The following is a 15475-nucleotide window of genomic DNA, read 5'->3' as shown; positions in this document are numbered from 1 at the left end:
TGTCAATATCAATATGCCTCTTAATGTAACAAAGCAAAGGTCAGCAGTATGTGGAACTCCTCTTGAATCTTTGTATTTGGCCTTGTCTGTCATGACTCATGACTGTGGAGAACAGTCAGTTGAGTGAAAAGGAGCTGTCAGCCTGAGCAGGCGCCGGACGGTGGTCCTCCTGTTCACGTCCACCTCATTCTGTTGACTTACTCACACACTATCCTGACCTTATCAGCCAGAGATGTTTAAAAATGGGGGGGACTTGTCACCTCATGAAATTGACTGAACTCTTTTATATTTTTTATCTGTCTGTGTACTGTAGACCTATAGGATACTGCTCTCTACTGATGACCTTAGTCTGAAGTCCCTGTGTGTACACAGTTGCTGGATCAGTTTATAGGGTATGTGATGTTGCCCTGGGCTTGGAGTGCTTCCACCTGCTGGCCAGAGACAGCACCTGCTACCAGCCCATTCTCTCCAGACCAGACAGAGCTGGCTGACAGCCCCATTCAGTGAACACCATGAGGCTTCCAATACAGCAGCAGCATCTGCTCCCTCCTCACCAGTCAGTCCTCAAGGGCCCTGCAGGAAGAAATCATGTCAGCTCCAGCATAAACTCAATCCGGCATGGAAAATGAATGGTGGAAGCTGATATCACATGTGAATGTTATTAATTCTTTCATTTTTTTGAGGTGGGGGAATATTGATCCCCTCCTAACCTTACCTTTGCAAGTCACAAGGTGGCGCTTCACGTTCAACTTCAGTCATTTGACTCGAGCTGTGTCCGTGGTGCTGAAATCACACTGTATTCTGCAAATACATAGCCGACGTTCAACGTGTATTCTCCACGTGGTGATGGTGTTTCCTTATGGCAACGTAAATAAATGGGCTGCGCCGTGTAATTACATTTTCAAATTGGCTAAAGTAGGCTAAGGGTATTTATCTGCTACTGATTTATCATCATCAGGCCTGAAGTCGTTCAAACCGAAGAAATGGAAAAGGAGCGAAAATCCTCCAAACAATATGGGTCTTTGGAACGAAGCAAATTGGATGGAAAAGCTGATAAGAAGGGTGAGCCTTTGCAAAATGCTTAATTATATACAGTACATAGCATAGAAAGTTGTATATATGCGGGCTGCCTTTTTATCTATTCTACTGTGAGTTTGTTTTGCATGAGGATAAATTGAGTTTGATAGAACGTGGTGCTGAAATCTTAACGTTTAAGTCTATTTTCTTTACAAAAATCCAATATGTTTTGTAATTTGGAGACTTTATGTAGAGTATATTTGATACTCAAAATGAGCTCCAAGTATACATTGAATACTTGCAGTAATTCAGATGAGATGCACTTGTTGTTATATTCTTAATGGCTATAAGGCTCAACATCTTAAGGCTCCATGTGCTGATCATAAAATGAAACACTTGACTGGGTTAATGACACTCATTGGTGAGTGGAATGGAGTAGTGATCTGATATTCTTGTGTAATGTCTGTTTTCTTCTTCTGTACTAGTAGAATCATTACATGAACATAGACCATGGATACTGTTACTGCATTTAGGAGTGAAAGCCATAACGGGAAGACAGATAGATAGATCGATTCGATCTGAGAGTGAGAATTATTTTCTGAAAAGAGAACTTGGTGCAACAAGGCATAGAACAGAGCGTGCAGGAGGCAGGGAGTACACTTTAAAATGACATCTGAAGGCTGGGGGCAGCAAGGCGAACTAAAGAGCGACTTTGCTTGGAATTAGTAGGCAAAATGATGGAAATTCAGGGTGTTTGAACTGAGGTTGAGGAAGTCTTTGTTTTACTTCCTCTTAGTGTTTTCGGTATGCAGAGGGGCTCAGTAGAGTGGACTGGTATCCTAAAAGAAGACGTGAAACTGCTGTTCTGACTCATTGTGTTACTCTGTCTGTACAGGTGCAGTGTGAGGATATGACTCACCTTTGCCTCTAGCTGTGACTCTTCACAGGCGACACAGGGAGAGACAGTGATGAGTCTCTAAAAAGGTGAACAGGAACGGAGTATAGCCAGCCACACAGAGCCCTGGTAAAGCTCTGGTAATCCAAAATGACTTTTTGAAATCCAATTGTGAGGAGCAATTTTCACAATAGGGGCAGAATATTGCCTCCGGGGAAAGGCACACACAGCAGGCAACCCACGATCAAAACACAGGCGTCAAGCTTGAACTGAAGATTTCTTCAAAATGCGTAATTAGTGAAGATCCATTGGGGGAAAAAACTAGCAGGAGCTGCTAAAACGTAAATGATGATATGTGTGTGTTAGATGGCATTAGCCTTGTTATCTATCCCTGGTGATTTGGCCTCTGTTTTCACCTAATGTTGTCTTTTCTGACAAGGTGAAGTAATTAAGAACCAATTGCAGCACTGTTGGAGGAGTCATAACCGGTCTGTGAGGAGGCTGCAGGATGAACAGCAATGATGCATTACTGGGCTTTCAGTGGGCTGCAGGATTACATAGTGGTGAGGAGTCTACCTGGGCGCCTGGACGTCAGAGGGAGTTGTTGACTCTTCAGGGCAGTTCACTATGGGAGGTGTCCTGAGTTGTCTCATTAAACTAATGTTAACTAAGAACACAATAGCATTGGATCAGAAAAGCCCCTCTGTAACAATAGACTAAAGAAGGACATCTCAGCCTTTTAATCCAAAACTGAGATCCGAGTCATTTGTCATCATCAAGCTGCCTCAAATTCCCCTCACCATCATGCTCAGTTCTTTCACTCATCCCCAGCCAGTGTAGCGCAAGTCTGTAGAGCTTTACACTGAGCCATGGATGGTTTATTCCAATTATCCAACCCATCGTCTGTTGTAGGATGGAGCATTTCTAGACCAAATGAAGAAAAATCTACATGATTATCAGTTATTGTAAACTAGTCCTAATTCCAAATGATTCATTGTTGTAGTTGCCCAATATACGTTCATGCACCAGTTAGTGTATGCATTGTTTACATATGTATAGTGTTTGACAGTTCTATGTCACTGCAGGTTGAGATGACTCTAATGGAGATTATATTCCGTGTGTCATATCGTCTTGGTAAACTAGGATCTCCTCACGGTAGCAATCACAGCGCTTCACAGACTATGACCAATGAAACAGACCGGCCCCCTCCTGGCACCACTGCCAAATTAGGAAATGTCAATGAGACTGCACGAGTCTACTCAACTGATGACCTTAACCAGTTCATTATAGATTCTAGAAATGTACTAGTTCATGGGTGCTCAGCATCTCTTTCCTACTTTAATTGTCACTGATTCTGTCTTCTTTCTCATTGTCTGAGATTTTTTCTCATTGTTCATGAAACTCAGGCATGTATCAATATCCTGAATTCAACTGTTTAGCGAGAGCTGCCGTCATGCCATCCCAATCTCAGCACCACTGAGTCTCTGCCCAGCCTGGCAGTGCCACTCAGAAAGGCACGTTCCCTCCATGCTGTCCCACTGGGGGAGGAAATCCAGGAAGCGTGCTGCACACATGCTGTAATTAAGGCAGGCTGAAGACACACACTCAGCACCATGCAAACACCCACCCACCCACCACTTATGTTGCTGCCATACTTTTTACTATTGTTGTTATTATTATTATTATTTATCCTGGTACCAGTTACTTTCTCATAATCTCTGCCTACATGTACATATCTACCTCAATACTCCAGTATCCCTGTACATTGTACATTTGGTGCTGGCACTGACCCTGTATATAGCTTATTTATTTTTTCTCATGTTTTGTTTTAGTTTTTTCTTAGTTATACTATTTTGATATTGAATACTTCACTGTTGGGTAGGGTTTGCAAGTTAAGCATTTCACTGTACTTGTGCATATGACAAATGAAACTTCTATGACACGATCATGTTGTGCTGGGATAGGTGGCACGAGCAGAATAAGCAGTCATTTGTTCCCATTTTTGTGCTGATGCACAGTACTATGTCAATGTAGCAGTAGAATAACTTGCTAATACACTAAATGACCAAAAGTATGTGGACACCTGCTGGTCGAACATCTCATTCCATTCCATCTCATTAATATGGAGTTGGTCCCCCTTTGCTGCCATAACAGCCTCCACTCTTCTGGGAAGGCTTTACACTAGATGTTGGAACACTGTTGCAGGGACTTGCTTCCATTCAGCCACAAGAGCATTAGTGAGGTCGAGCACTGATTTTTGGCTGATTAGGCCTGTTTGATGGGGTTGAGGTCAGGGCTCTGTGTAGGCCAGTCAAGTTCTTCCACACCTCAACAAATCATTTCTGTATGGACATCGCTCTGAAACAGGAAAGGGCCTTCCCCAAACTGTTGCCATAAAGTTGAAAGCACAGAATCATCGATAATGTCATTGTATGCTGTAGCATTAAGATTTCCCTTCACTGGAACTAAGGGGCTTAGCTGAACCATGAAAAACAGCCACAGACACATTATTCCTCCTCCACCAAAGTTTACAGTTGGAACTATGCATTGGAGCAGGTAGCGTTCTCCTGGCATCCGCCAAACCCAGTTTTGTCCGTCAGACTGCCAGATGGTGAAGCGTGATTCATCACTTCCGAGAACTCGTTTCCACTGCTCCAGAGTCCAATGGCAGCGAGCTTTACACCACTCCAGCCGATGCTTGGCATTGCACATGGTGATCTTAGGCTTGTGTGTGGCTGCTCAGCCATGAAACCCCATATCATGAAGATAAGATCCCAACGAACAGTTATTGTGCTGACGTTGCTTCCAGAGGCAGTTTGGAACTCGGTAGTGAGTGCTGCAACCGAGGACAGACGATTTCTGCGCGTTATGAGCTTCAGCACTCGCCGGTCCTGTTCTGTGAGCCTGTGTGGCCTACCACTTCGCGGCTGAGGCGTTGTTGCTCCTAGACGTTTCCACTTCACAATAACAGCACTTACAGTTGACCGGGGCAGCTCTAGAAAAGTGGAAAAGTTGGAAAAGTGGCATCCTATGACGGTGCCACGTTGTAAGTTACTGAGCTCTTCAGTATGGGCCATTCTACTGCCAATGTTTGTCTATGGAGATTCTATGGCTGTGTGCTCGATTTTATACACCTGTCAGCAGTGGGTGTGGCTGAAATATCCCAATCCACTCATTTGAAGGGGTGTACACATACTTTTTTATATACAGTGTATCTTTGTTTTCTTGTTTCCCTTCCAGCAGAGGAAGACATTGTCTCAATGGCGGACTCCACCATCACAATAGATCACATCGAAGGGGAGCTTTTCAGAATCGAGCGGATACGTGATGTTCTAGTACGGAGGGAATCAGAACTAAGATACATGTGAGCATTTTTTAAAATAACTATCCAATCACACCAACACTCAGTTTCGGACTCTTTTGGTGATTTATCAGGGCCCTCTAGTATGAGGTAGAAGAACAGGATACACATGTTGGGCCTTTTCAGTCTCACATAACATCCATGCCCTGGCTCCTTGTGGAATGGGTTGTGGTTGAACTGTAGCAGGTTTTCACAGGGCTCATTAGGGTTGATCCCCTCGGACTTGGTGACGCTCCACATATGACAGCATCTAGCGATTGTGCATGAAGGCGAATACTGTGTAGAGGACAGCAGCCTGCTGTCCTATTAGTCTACCAGCTCATATCGTACACTTGTCTCAACACTGCACATGGACTTTGTTCTAAAAACAAACAGTTTTATACTCCTCTCTGTCCGATCCCCTTGGCTATAATGTTTCTTCTTCATTATTGTGACATGTGCAGGGGAAAGAGGGGAGAGACTCAGAGAAAAGATAATGATGCTGGGTATGGGGAGGTCCAGTTGCTGGGGAGATGTGCACTGATGCGTACAGTAGCCTACATTCTCACTGTTCCTCCTCAAGACCTTAACTTTCTGGGTTGGAGCTTACGTATAAGAAACACTCGAAGTAAAACGTCCTATGGGATTTCTGTGAGAATCAGTAGGATTACTGAACACTAACCCTGCTCTACACTAACAATAATCACTATTGGCCTGGTATACAACCGCACTTCCGCATTAAGTAGATGAGCACAGCGGCACAGAGAGCTTTTCTCACTTCTTACTGTATCTGTGATTCCTCATCTTTCATCTCCAGGGACAGGAGCATATTGACGCCAGTCGCTGCAGCGCTCAAGGTCTTTTCAAGGCTGACCACAGCTCTAACAGAGAGAAACTGAACAGTGATAGCATAATACCTTTGTTCATGTGGAAAGGTAATTACTGTTAGGTTTAAAATGTGTAAAGTAGCTTGTTTCCTTATCTACTTAGGTGGAAGTGAAATTAAAAACGAACAACATGACATGGTTTACTTATGGAATTAAATGAGAACTCTCATTTGCATGCAGTGCATTAGGTGTATGCAGTTCAGTGTGTATTCTTTAATGCTGTAGGCCCCACGAGGTGCTTTATTGTGAATGTGTAATGTCGGGATGCAGCTTCAGACACAATGACAGGGCAACACAAAGGGAATCCATATTAAAGCACGTACACAATTTCCATGCAAATAAGCTGTGATGCAGGTACTGTATTGGTCACTCCTATGAAGTGGCTTGAAAATAATAACACATTTCCTGTGTTTAAAGAGCTTGGGGCGTGTTTATCTAGGAGTTCATTTTCCTCTTATTGTCTGATGGAAAAGCCCAGTTATCCAGAGCCTCAGTGTCTGACCAGTATTGTTTACTTAAACCTCCCTACCTGAGTCAATTAGTGAAATGAGATATGATGCAGCTGCAGCTCAGATAGATGGGGAGTGACTCATTCTCAGAGGCCCTGTGGCATCCGAGTTAATTCAGCTAATAAACCCTCAGCCAACAATAATTTCAGTCCACCTGGGAAGAGGAGAAAGCTAATTTAGTTCGCCATTTCCACTGAAGTGGTTTCTGTCTGTAGGATAGGCTAATATGGTTATTGCTATCATGTCTATGTTTACCAATCTGAAATGGGAAATCGCTTAAATTCTATAGCGTTACATTCTACTATGTATTTGTCCATTTAAATGTACTATGTTCGAATCGCTTGTGGAGTCACAAAATGGTATTTTTAAATAAAAGTCATTATCTCTACACTCATCTAGAGTATCTCTCCCAGTCTCCTAGCTCTGCCTGTCAGGCAGTTTTTTCAGTCGGCAGCAATTATTTTTTAATCGCCATAATTCGCTGTTGTTAAATTGACCACGTTCTAATGGAGGAGTCATTGCAGAAGCTGAGAGCTTTAGGAAAATTATGCTTCAGTAGACAGGACAACTCCAGGGTTGTCTGGCACATTGTGGTCCCAGGGGAAGGGTGATCACATCAGAAGGTCCTCTATGTCACAACCCTTATTACTGCCCAGCAGGATCTGTCTGACTGTAGTGACTGTCTGTCCTTAAGTGTTAACCCTAGTGTGGGGTTATACATGCAAGCCACAGTGTCTTCAGAGAGACCACTCAACACTGGAGCCAGCATCATTGTATCTTTAAGACTACAATCTCTCCGTCCTCTGTATGGAAGCATTCTGTATGGGATTCAATTGTTCTGTCAATAAGAGCAATTAGGATTGATTCCTGAGTGTCAGACTAAGTGTAGTACAGGGAGAAGAACAGCCACTGTATTGACAGTCGATACGTGACAGGATCCGATTCTCACCTCGTCCTGGGTCCTCTTCCCCTGGGTCATACTAAACGGCTGTGAAGAATGATTGCCTTTGAAGTATATCAATGTGGTTTATGATTGCGAATGAAATAGATTCCTCTATTTTTCCCCCTCAGGATGGACGACATTCAGCTTTGCAAGGAAATCACACGGCTGAAAAAAGAACTTCAGAAGCTGGTGTCTGTTTCAGGTAGGCTACCATACACTCTTAGAAAAAAGGGTTCCAAAAAGGTTCTTTGACTGTTCCCTTAAGAGAACCCTTTTTGGTTCCAGGTATAACCGTTTTGATTTCCAAGTAGAACTCTCTGTGGAAAAGGTTCTACATGGAACACAAAAGGGTTATTATACCTGTGACCAAAAGGGTTCTATCTGGAACCAAAAAGGTTTCTTCAAACCCTTTTGGTTTCCAGATGGCATCTTTTTTATGTGAGGTGACTCTCTCTCTGTGTGAGGTGAGGTGTCCAATTCACATTATAGAGAGCACACACTCGCTGTGCCAGAAAATGAAGAAATATCTGCATCAAAAGGGCTTATGGTCCAGCTAGTGCTCTAGGAAAACTAATAATAAAAGATTTGCAGGACAGACAAGCAGAAGATTTGGAGCACAACGTCCTCATTATCTCAGCTTATCATTTCAATGTTTCAGCTCCAGCCTCTCTCTGAATGATCTCACATTTGGTAGGTTAGATCCAGTGGTAATGCTATCCACGCCACTTTCTCAGTATTATAACAGGAACACCATGCACAGTCATCAGCCTAAGATTCATTTGCCTGGTTCTTAATCTTGAACTGGAGCTGTATGAATTCTTAATGATTCCTAACATCTATGATTACTATATGAACTGTCTGTGACCGCTGTATGACCACTCCATGACTATACTGTCTGTATGACTCCAGACACAGACAAATCCAACGAGGACCGGCAGAGGGAGGAGGAGTTGCTGCAGCAGATCCACAAGCTGGTGGAGACCAGGGACTTCCTGGTGGATGACGTGGAGTTTGAGAGGCTCAGGTGAGTGCTGCCATGATCTTAAAGGCAAGGAGGGTTGGGCCATCATGTTCTTAAAGGCAAGGGCTACCGTAACTATCCATGTTGCCGAAGTAGCATCTAGTGACTATTAATATTGGTGACACAGTCATTGTCACCTCTGAGTCATACTGTATCTGAGCCAGTTGGGGAACATTCTTCCATGTCGCTGTCAATGTGAATTAAACCCACGCGATCGATCTGTTGAGGTGGATTTAAAAGGGTATTTTTCACTTCTGTGGTTTATAGAGTATTGTATTCTCTCTAGAGGCTGGGCTGAGAGTTGTGTGTTGCTCAGTGTATATTTAGTGTAAATGACAGTGAGTCACATGGAGGAAGCAAGCCCCTTCCACATTGCATTTGTTTACAGTGCTAAATTAGCTGTCTTGCATGTCAGGCATCCCTGCTTCTGACTACAAGTCTGAGTGACACGTTTGACAGCTCTCAGAAAGGTGGGTGATACGTGGGAAGCAGATACTTAATAATTTACAGTAAAGTGATGTTGACAGTAAAAAATCATGAAGAGAAAATGATGCATTGTTAAAGTGAATTCACACCATCCACACATATGAACAAATGTCAGAGGTGTTCTTTTATGCCTCTGTCTCTATCCAGTTGTTTGGTTGGTTATTTGTTTATTTTGTGTGTGTGTGTGTGTGTGTGTGTGTGTGTGTGTGTGTGTGTGTGTGTGTGTGTGTGTGTGTGTGTGTGTGTGTGTGTGTGTGTGTGTGTGTGTGTGTGTGTGTGTGTGTGTGTGCTTATGTATGACTGTGTTTTATGGCAACAGGGGCTGTGAAAGATATAGGAAGATTTTACCCTTTGTTAACTGTGCTCATACCACTAAATCTCCTTCAACAGGGAGAGAGAGGAGGACAAAGAAATGGCTGATTTCTTGCAGTCTAAATTCCCAAAGACCTCAAAGAAAAAAGGTATGTGCAAATGTGTTACCATAGTGCTGTGTAGTCAAGGTTCAAATATGAAGCTTCCTTATGTGCAGTTAGTCCAAGACGCATTGAATGAACCAAGTTAAAATATGATAACATTAACAATGCTGATGAGGATGATAATGATGTCTCTTTTTTTCCCCGACATCACAGAGGACCGAAGGATGACCTCCAAAGGCCAGCAGACTTCGTCCACTCCCTTCGTCACCAAAACTGGTCTCACCCTTCTGAAGGAGTGTTGCGGCTTCACATGCTCTGTCATGTAGACTCCCTGCCCTGTGGAGAGACGGAGACACGTTGTTGGTTTCTGGATGGGGTTATTTGTGTTGAGTGGGCAGACAGAGCTCTCATACTTCGACTATAACCCTAAACATATGTACAGTGACAGTTGGGACTGTGTTCCCATCAATTAATTTATTGCTGGGTCATTGCACCAATTTAGTGCATTTTGAGAAGTGTAAAAAAAAACTTTCGATTTCAGCAAATTTTTACATTCTGTAATTTATATATGTCATATATATGACTGAGTCAAATAGGCTATAGATATGTCATATATATGACTGAGTCAAATAGGCTATAGATATGTCATATATATGACTGAGTCAAATAGGCTATAGATATGTCATATATATGACTGAGTCAAATAGGCTATAGATATGTCATATATATGACTGAGTCAAATAGGCTATATATATGTCATATATATGACTGAGTCAAATAGGCTATAGATATGTCATATATATGACTGAGTCAAATAGGCTATAGATATGTCATATATATGACTGAGTCAAATAGGCTATAGATATGTCATATATATGACTGAGTCAAATAGGCTATATATATGTCATATATATGACTGAGTCAAATAGGCTATAGATATGTCATATATATGACTGAGTCAAATAGGCTATAGATATGTCATATATATGACTGAGTCAAATAGGCTATATATATGTCATATATATGACTGAGTCAAATAGGCTATAGATATGTCATATATATGACTGAGTCAAATAGGCTATATATATGTCATATATATGACTGAGTCAAATAGGCTATAGATATGTCATATATATGACTGAGTCAAATAGGCTATAGATATGTCATATATATGACTGAGTCAAATAGGCTATAGATATGTCATATATATGACTGAGTCAAATAGGCTATAGATATGTCATATATATGACTGAGTCAAATAGGCTATATATATGTCATATATATGACTGAGTCAAATAGGCTAAAGATATGTCATATGTATGACTGAGTCAAATAGGCTATATATATGTCATATATGACTGAGTCAAATAGGCTATATTTATGTCATACATATGACTGAGTCAGATAGGCTATAGATATGTCATATATATGACTGAGTCAAATAGGCTATATACAGTGGGGAGAACAAGTATTTGATACACTGCTGATTTTGCAGGTTTTCCTACTAATAAAGCATGTAGAGGTCTGTCATTTTTATCATAGGTACACTTCAACTGTGAGAGATGGAATCTAAAACAAAATCCAGAAAATCACATTGTATGATTTTTAAGTAATTAATTAGCATTTTATTGCATGACATAAGTATTTTATACATCAGAAAAGCAGAACTTAATATTTGGTACAGAAACCTTTGTTTGCAATTACAGAGATCATACGTTTCCTGTAGTTCTTGACCAGGTTTGCACACACTGCAGCAGGGATTTTGGCCCACTCCAGGACCTTGAGATGCTTCTTACGGAGCCACTCCTTATTTGCCCTGGCTGTGTGTTTCGGGTTGTTGTCATTCTGGAAGACCCAGCCACGACCCATCTTTAATGCTCTTACTCGGGGAAGAAGGTTGTTGGCCAAGATCTTGCGATACATGGCCCCATCCATCCTCCCCTCAATACGGTGCAGTCGTCCTGTCCCCTTTGCAGAAAAGCATCCCCAAAGAATGATGTTTCCACCTCCATGCTTCACGGTTGGGATGGTGTTCTTGGGGTTGTACTCATCCTTCTTCTTCCTCCAAACACGGCGAGTGGACTTTAGACCAAAAAGCTCTATTTTTGTCTCATCAGACCACATGACCTTCTCCCATTCCTCCTCTGGGTCATCCAGATGGTCATTGGAAAACTTCAGACAGGCCTGGACATGCGCTGGCTTGAGCAGGGGGACCTTGCGTGCACTGCAGGATTTTAATCCATGACGGCGTAGTGTGTTACTAAAGGTTTTCTTTGAGACTGTGGTCCCAGCTCTCTTCAGGTCATTGACGAGGTCCTGCCGTGTAGTTATGGGCTGATCCCTGACCTTCCTCATGATCATTGATGCCCCACGAGGTGAGATCTTTTGCATGGAGCCCCAGACCGAGGGTGATTGACCGTCATCTTGAACTTCTTCCATTTTCTAATAATTGCGGCAACAGTTGTTGCCTTCTCACCAAGCTGCTTGCCTATTGTCCTGTAGGGCATCCCAGCCTTGTGCAAATCAAATCAAATCAAATTTTATTTGTCACATACACATGGTTAGCAGATGTTAATGCGAGTGTAGCGAAATGCTTGTGCTTCTAGTTCCGACAATGCAGTAATAACCAACAAGTAATCTAACTAACAATTCCAAAACTACTGTCTTATACACACAAGTGTAAAGGGATAAAGAATATGTACATAAAGATATATATACATATGAGATGAGTATGTAAACAAAGTGGCATAGTTAAAGTGGCTAGTGATACATGTATTACATAAAGATGCAGTAGATGATATAGAGTACAGTATATACGTATACATATGAGATGAATAATGTAGGGTATGTAAACATTATATTAGGTAGCATTGTTTAAAGTGGCTAGTGATATATTTTACATCATTTCCCATCAATTCCCATTATTAAAGTGGCTGGAGTTGAGTCAGTGTGTTGGCAGAAGCCACTCAATGTTAGTGGTGGCTGTTTAACAGTCTGATGGCCTTGAGATAGAAGCTGTTTTTCAGTCTCTCGGTCCCAGCTTTGATGCACCTGTACTGACCTCGCCTTCTGGATGATAGCGGGGTGAACAGGCAGTGGCTCGGGTGGTTGTTGTCCTTGATGATCTTTATGGCCTTCCTGTAACATCGGGTGGTGTAGGTGTCCTGGAGGGCAGGTAGTTTGCCCCCGGTGATGCGTTGTGCAGACCTCACTACCCTCTGGAGAGCCTTACGGTTGTGGGCGGAGCAGTTGCCGTACCAGGCGGTGATACAGCCTGCCAGGATGCTCTCGATTGTGCATCTGTAGAAGTTTGTGAGTGCTTTTGGTGACAAGCCGAATTTCTTCAGCCTCCTGAGGTTGAAGAGGCGCTGCTGCGCCTTCTTCACGATGCTGTCCATGTGGGTGGACCAATTCAGTTTGTCTGTGATGTGTATGCCGAGGAACTTAAAACTTGCTACCCTCTCCACTACTATTCCATCGATGTGGATAGGGGGTGTTCCCTCTGCTGTTTCCTGAAGTCCACAATCATCTCCTTAGTTTTGTTGACGTTGAGTGTGAGGTTATTTTCCTGACACCACACTCCGAGGGCCCTCACCTCCTCCCTGTAGGCCGTCTCGTCGTTGTTGGTAATCAAGCCTACCACTGTTGTGTCGTCCGCAAACTTGATGATTGAGTTGGAGGCGTGCGTGGCCACGCAGTCGTGGGTGAACAGGGAGTACAGGAGAGGGCTCAGAACGCACCCTTGTGGGGCCCCAGTGTTGAGGATCAGCGGGGTGGAGATGTTGTTGCCTACCCTCACCACCTGGGGGCGGCCCGTCAGGAAGTCCAGTACCCAGTTGCACAGGGCGGGGTCGAGACCCAGGGTCTCGAGCTTGATGACGAGCTTGGAGGGTACTATGGTGTTAAATGCCGAGCTGTAGTCGTTGAACAGCATTCTCACATAGGTATTCCTCTTGTCCAGGTGGGTTAGGGCAGTGTGCAGTGTGGTTGAGATTGCATCGTCTGTGGACCTATTTGGGCGGTATGCAAATTGGAGTGGGTCTAGGGTGTCAGGTAGGGTGGAGGTGATATGGTCCTTGACTAGTCTCTCAAAGCACTTCATGATGACGGAAGTGAGTGCTATGGGGCGGTAGTCGTTTAGCTCAGTTACCTTAGTTTTCTTGGGAACAGGAACAATGGTGGCCCTCTTGAAGCATGTGGGAACAGCAGACTGGGATAGGGATTGATTGAATATGTCCGTAAACACACCAGCCAGCTGGTCTGCGCATGCTCTGAGGGCGCGGCTGGGGATGCCGTCTGGGCCTGCAGCCTTGCGAAGGTTAACACGTTTAAATGTTTTACTCACCTCGGCTGCAGTGAAGGAGAGGCCGCATGTTTTGGTTGCAGGCCGTGTCAGTGGCACTGTATTGTCCTCAAAGCGGGCAAAAAAGTTATTTAGTCTGCCTGGGAGCAAGACATCCGGGTCCGTGACGGGGCTGGTTTTCTTTTTGTAATCCGTGATTGACTGTAGACCCTGCCACATACCTCTTGTGTCTGAGCCGTTGAATTGAGATTCTACTTTGTCTCTATACAGGTCTACAATTTGATCCCTGATGTCCTTACACAGCTCTCTGGTCTTGGCCATTGTGGAGAGGTTGGAGTCTGTTTGATTGAGTGTGTGGACAGGTGTCTTTTATACAGGTAACGAGTTCAAACAGGTGCAGTTAATACAGGTAATGAGTGGAGAACAGGAGGGATCCTTAAAGAAAAACTAACAGGTCTGTGTGAGCCGGAATTCTTACTGGTTGGTAGGTGATCAAATACTTATGTCATGCAATAAAATGCTTATGAATTACTTAAAAATCATACAATGTGATATGACTGAGTCAAATAGGCTATATATATGTCATATATATGACTGAGTCAAATAGGCTATATATTTATGTCATATATATGACTGAGTCAAATAGGCTATATATATGTCATATATATGACTGAGTCAAATAGGCTATAGATATGTAATATATATGACTGAGTCAAATAGGCTATATATATATGTCATATATATGACTGAGTCAAATAGGCTATAGATATGTCATATATATGACTGAGTCAAATAGGCTATAGATATGTCATATATATGACTGAGTCAAATAGGCTATAGATATGTCATATATATATGACTTGACTCAGCCAAGTCCATAAATCAACACATATCTTCTTCATCGCCATGGTCAAAATAAGTATTCTGGTCTGTGACCATGTTTCAATTAACAACGGAACGTTTCCATTCTGATACATTCTTTTAATCTGTAGCAAATGTGGGTCAGCTCCTGGAAATGACTATCTGGCCACCCTTGGATGGTTGGTGCATATTTGTGGACGTACAAATGAGGAAAGCTGTCTGTAAAACCTGTAGTGTGATTTGACACGGTGAGTGACTACATTTAAAAGCTCTGCAGCTGGAGAGTCATTGAGCACCAGGTTAATGGCAATTATCTTATTCAAATGGACCCTGTCCAATTAAAGTAATTAGACAGTATTATGTGTTGCTATGACTGCAATTATCTCCCTTTAATGCATTAGAGCTTGACACTTCATTCCCATGGGCATTGTCTACACAGCTATGACTAGCAAACCTCACTCTGTCTCTTGGTGACATTTTACATGGTTATGACTAACTATGACACTGCGTAACCTTGCTAAAGGCCACTGCTTGCTTGACTTCCATGCCAGGTGAAAAAAGGAGCTAAAATAGATCCTCCTCTCGGCTCCTTTGTATCTCCCCTCTGGACTAGCTGCTTTACTTTGGTACCTACCCTGTCATTAGCTGTGTCTGATTCCTGGAAAGTCACCAGAATTACATTCAGCTCTCTGCTTTCACAATTCTAATATTGTTTCAATTTCAGTTTCAAATGCCATGTTTTGCTTTTTTTGTTCCCCATGACCTTCTATTACGCTGATTGGTCTGACAGGGATTGC

General features: G+C 42.8%; 1 protein-coding gene across 1 annotated transcript; it reads left to right on the top strand.

Annotated features, from left to right (window-relative positions):
* Positions 1-821: 821 nt before the first annotated feature.
* LOC112247015 (bMERB domain-containing protein 1-like) lies at positions 822-11012 on the top strand. Its single transcript, XM_042315402.1, has 6 exons — positions 822-1062; positions 5153-5276; positions 7720-7793; positions 8501-8615; positions 9489-9559; positions 9728-11012. The coding sequence occupies exons 1-6, from the start codon at positions 984-986 to the stop codon at positions 9838-9840; spliced, it is 576 nt and encodes a 191-aa protein (XP_042171336.1). The 5' UTR covers positions 822-983; the 3' UTR covers positions 9841-11012.
* The last annotated feature ends 4463 nt before the right edge of the window (positions 11013-15475 follow it).

Source organism: Oncorhynchus tshawytscha, unplaced genomic scaffold (assembly GCF_018296145.1).
Source record: "Oncorhynchus tshawytscha isolate Ot180627B unplaced genomic scaffold, Otsh_v2.0 Un_contig_2910_pilon_pilon, whole genome shotgun sequence".
NCBI lineage: Eukaryota > Metazoa > Chordata > Actinopteri > Salmoniformes > Salmonidae > Oncorhynchus > Oncorhynchus tshawytscha.
The sequence above is the reverse complement of the archived record's forward strand: the minus strand, read 5'-3'. Positions and strand labels throughout refer to the sequence as shown.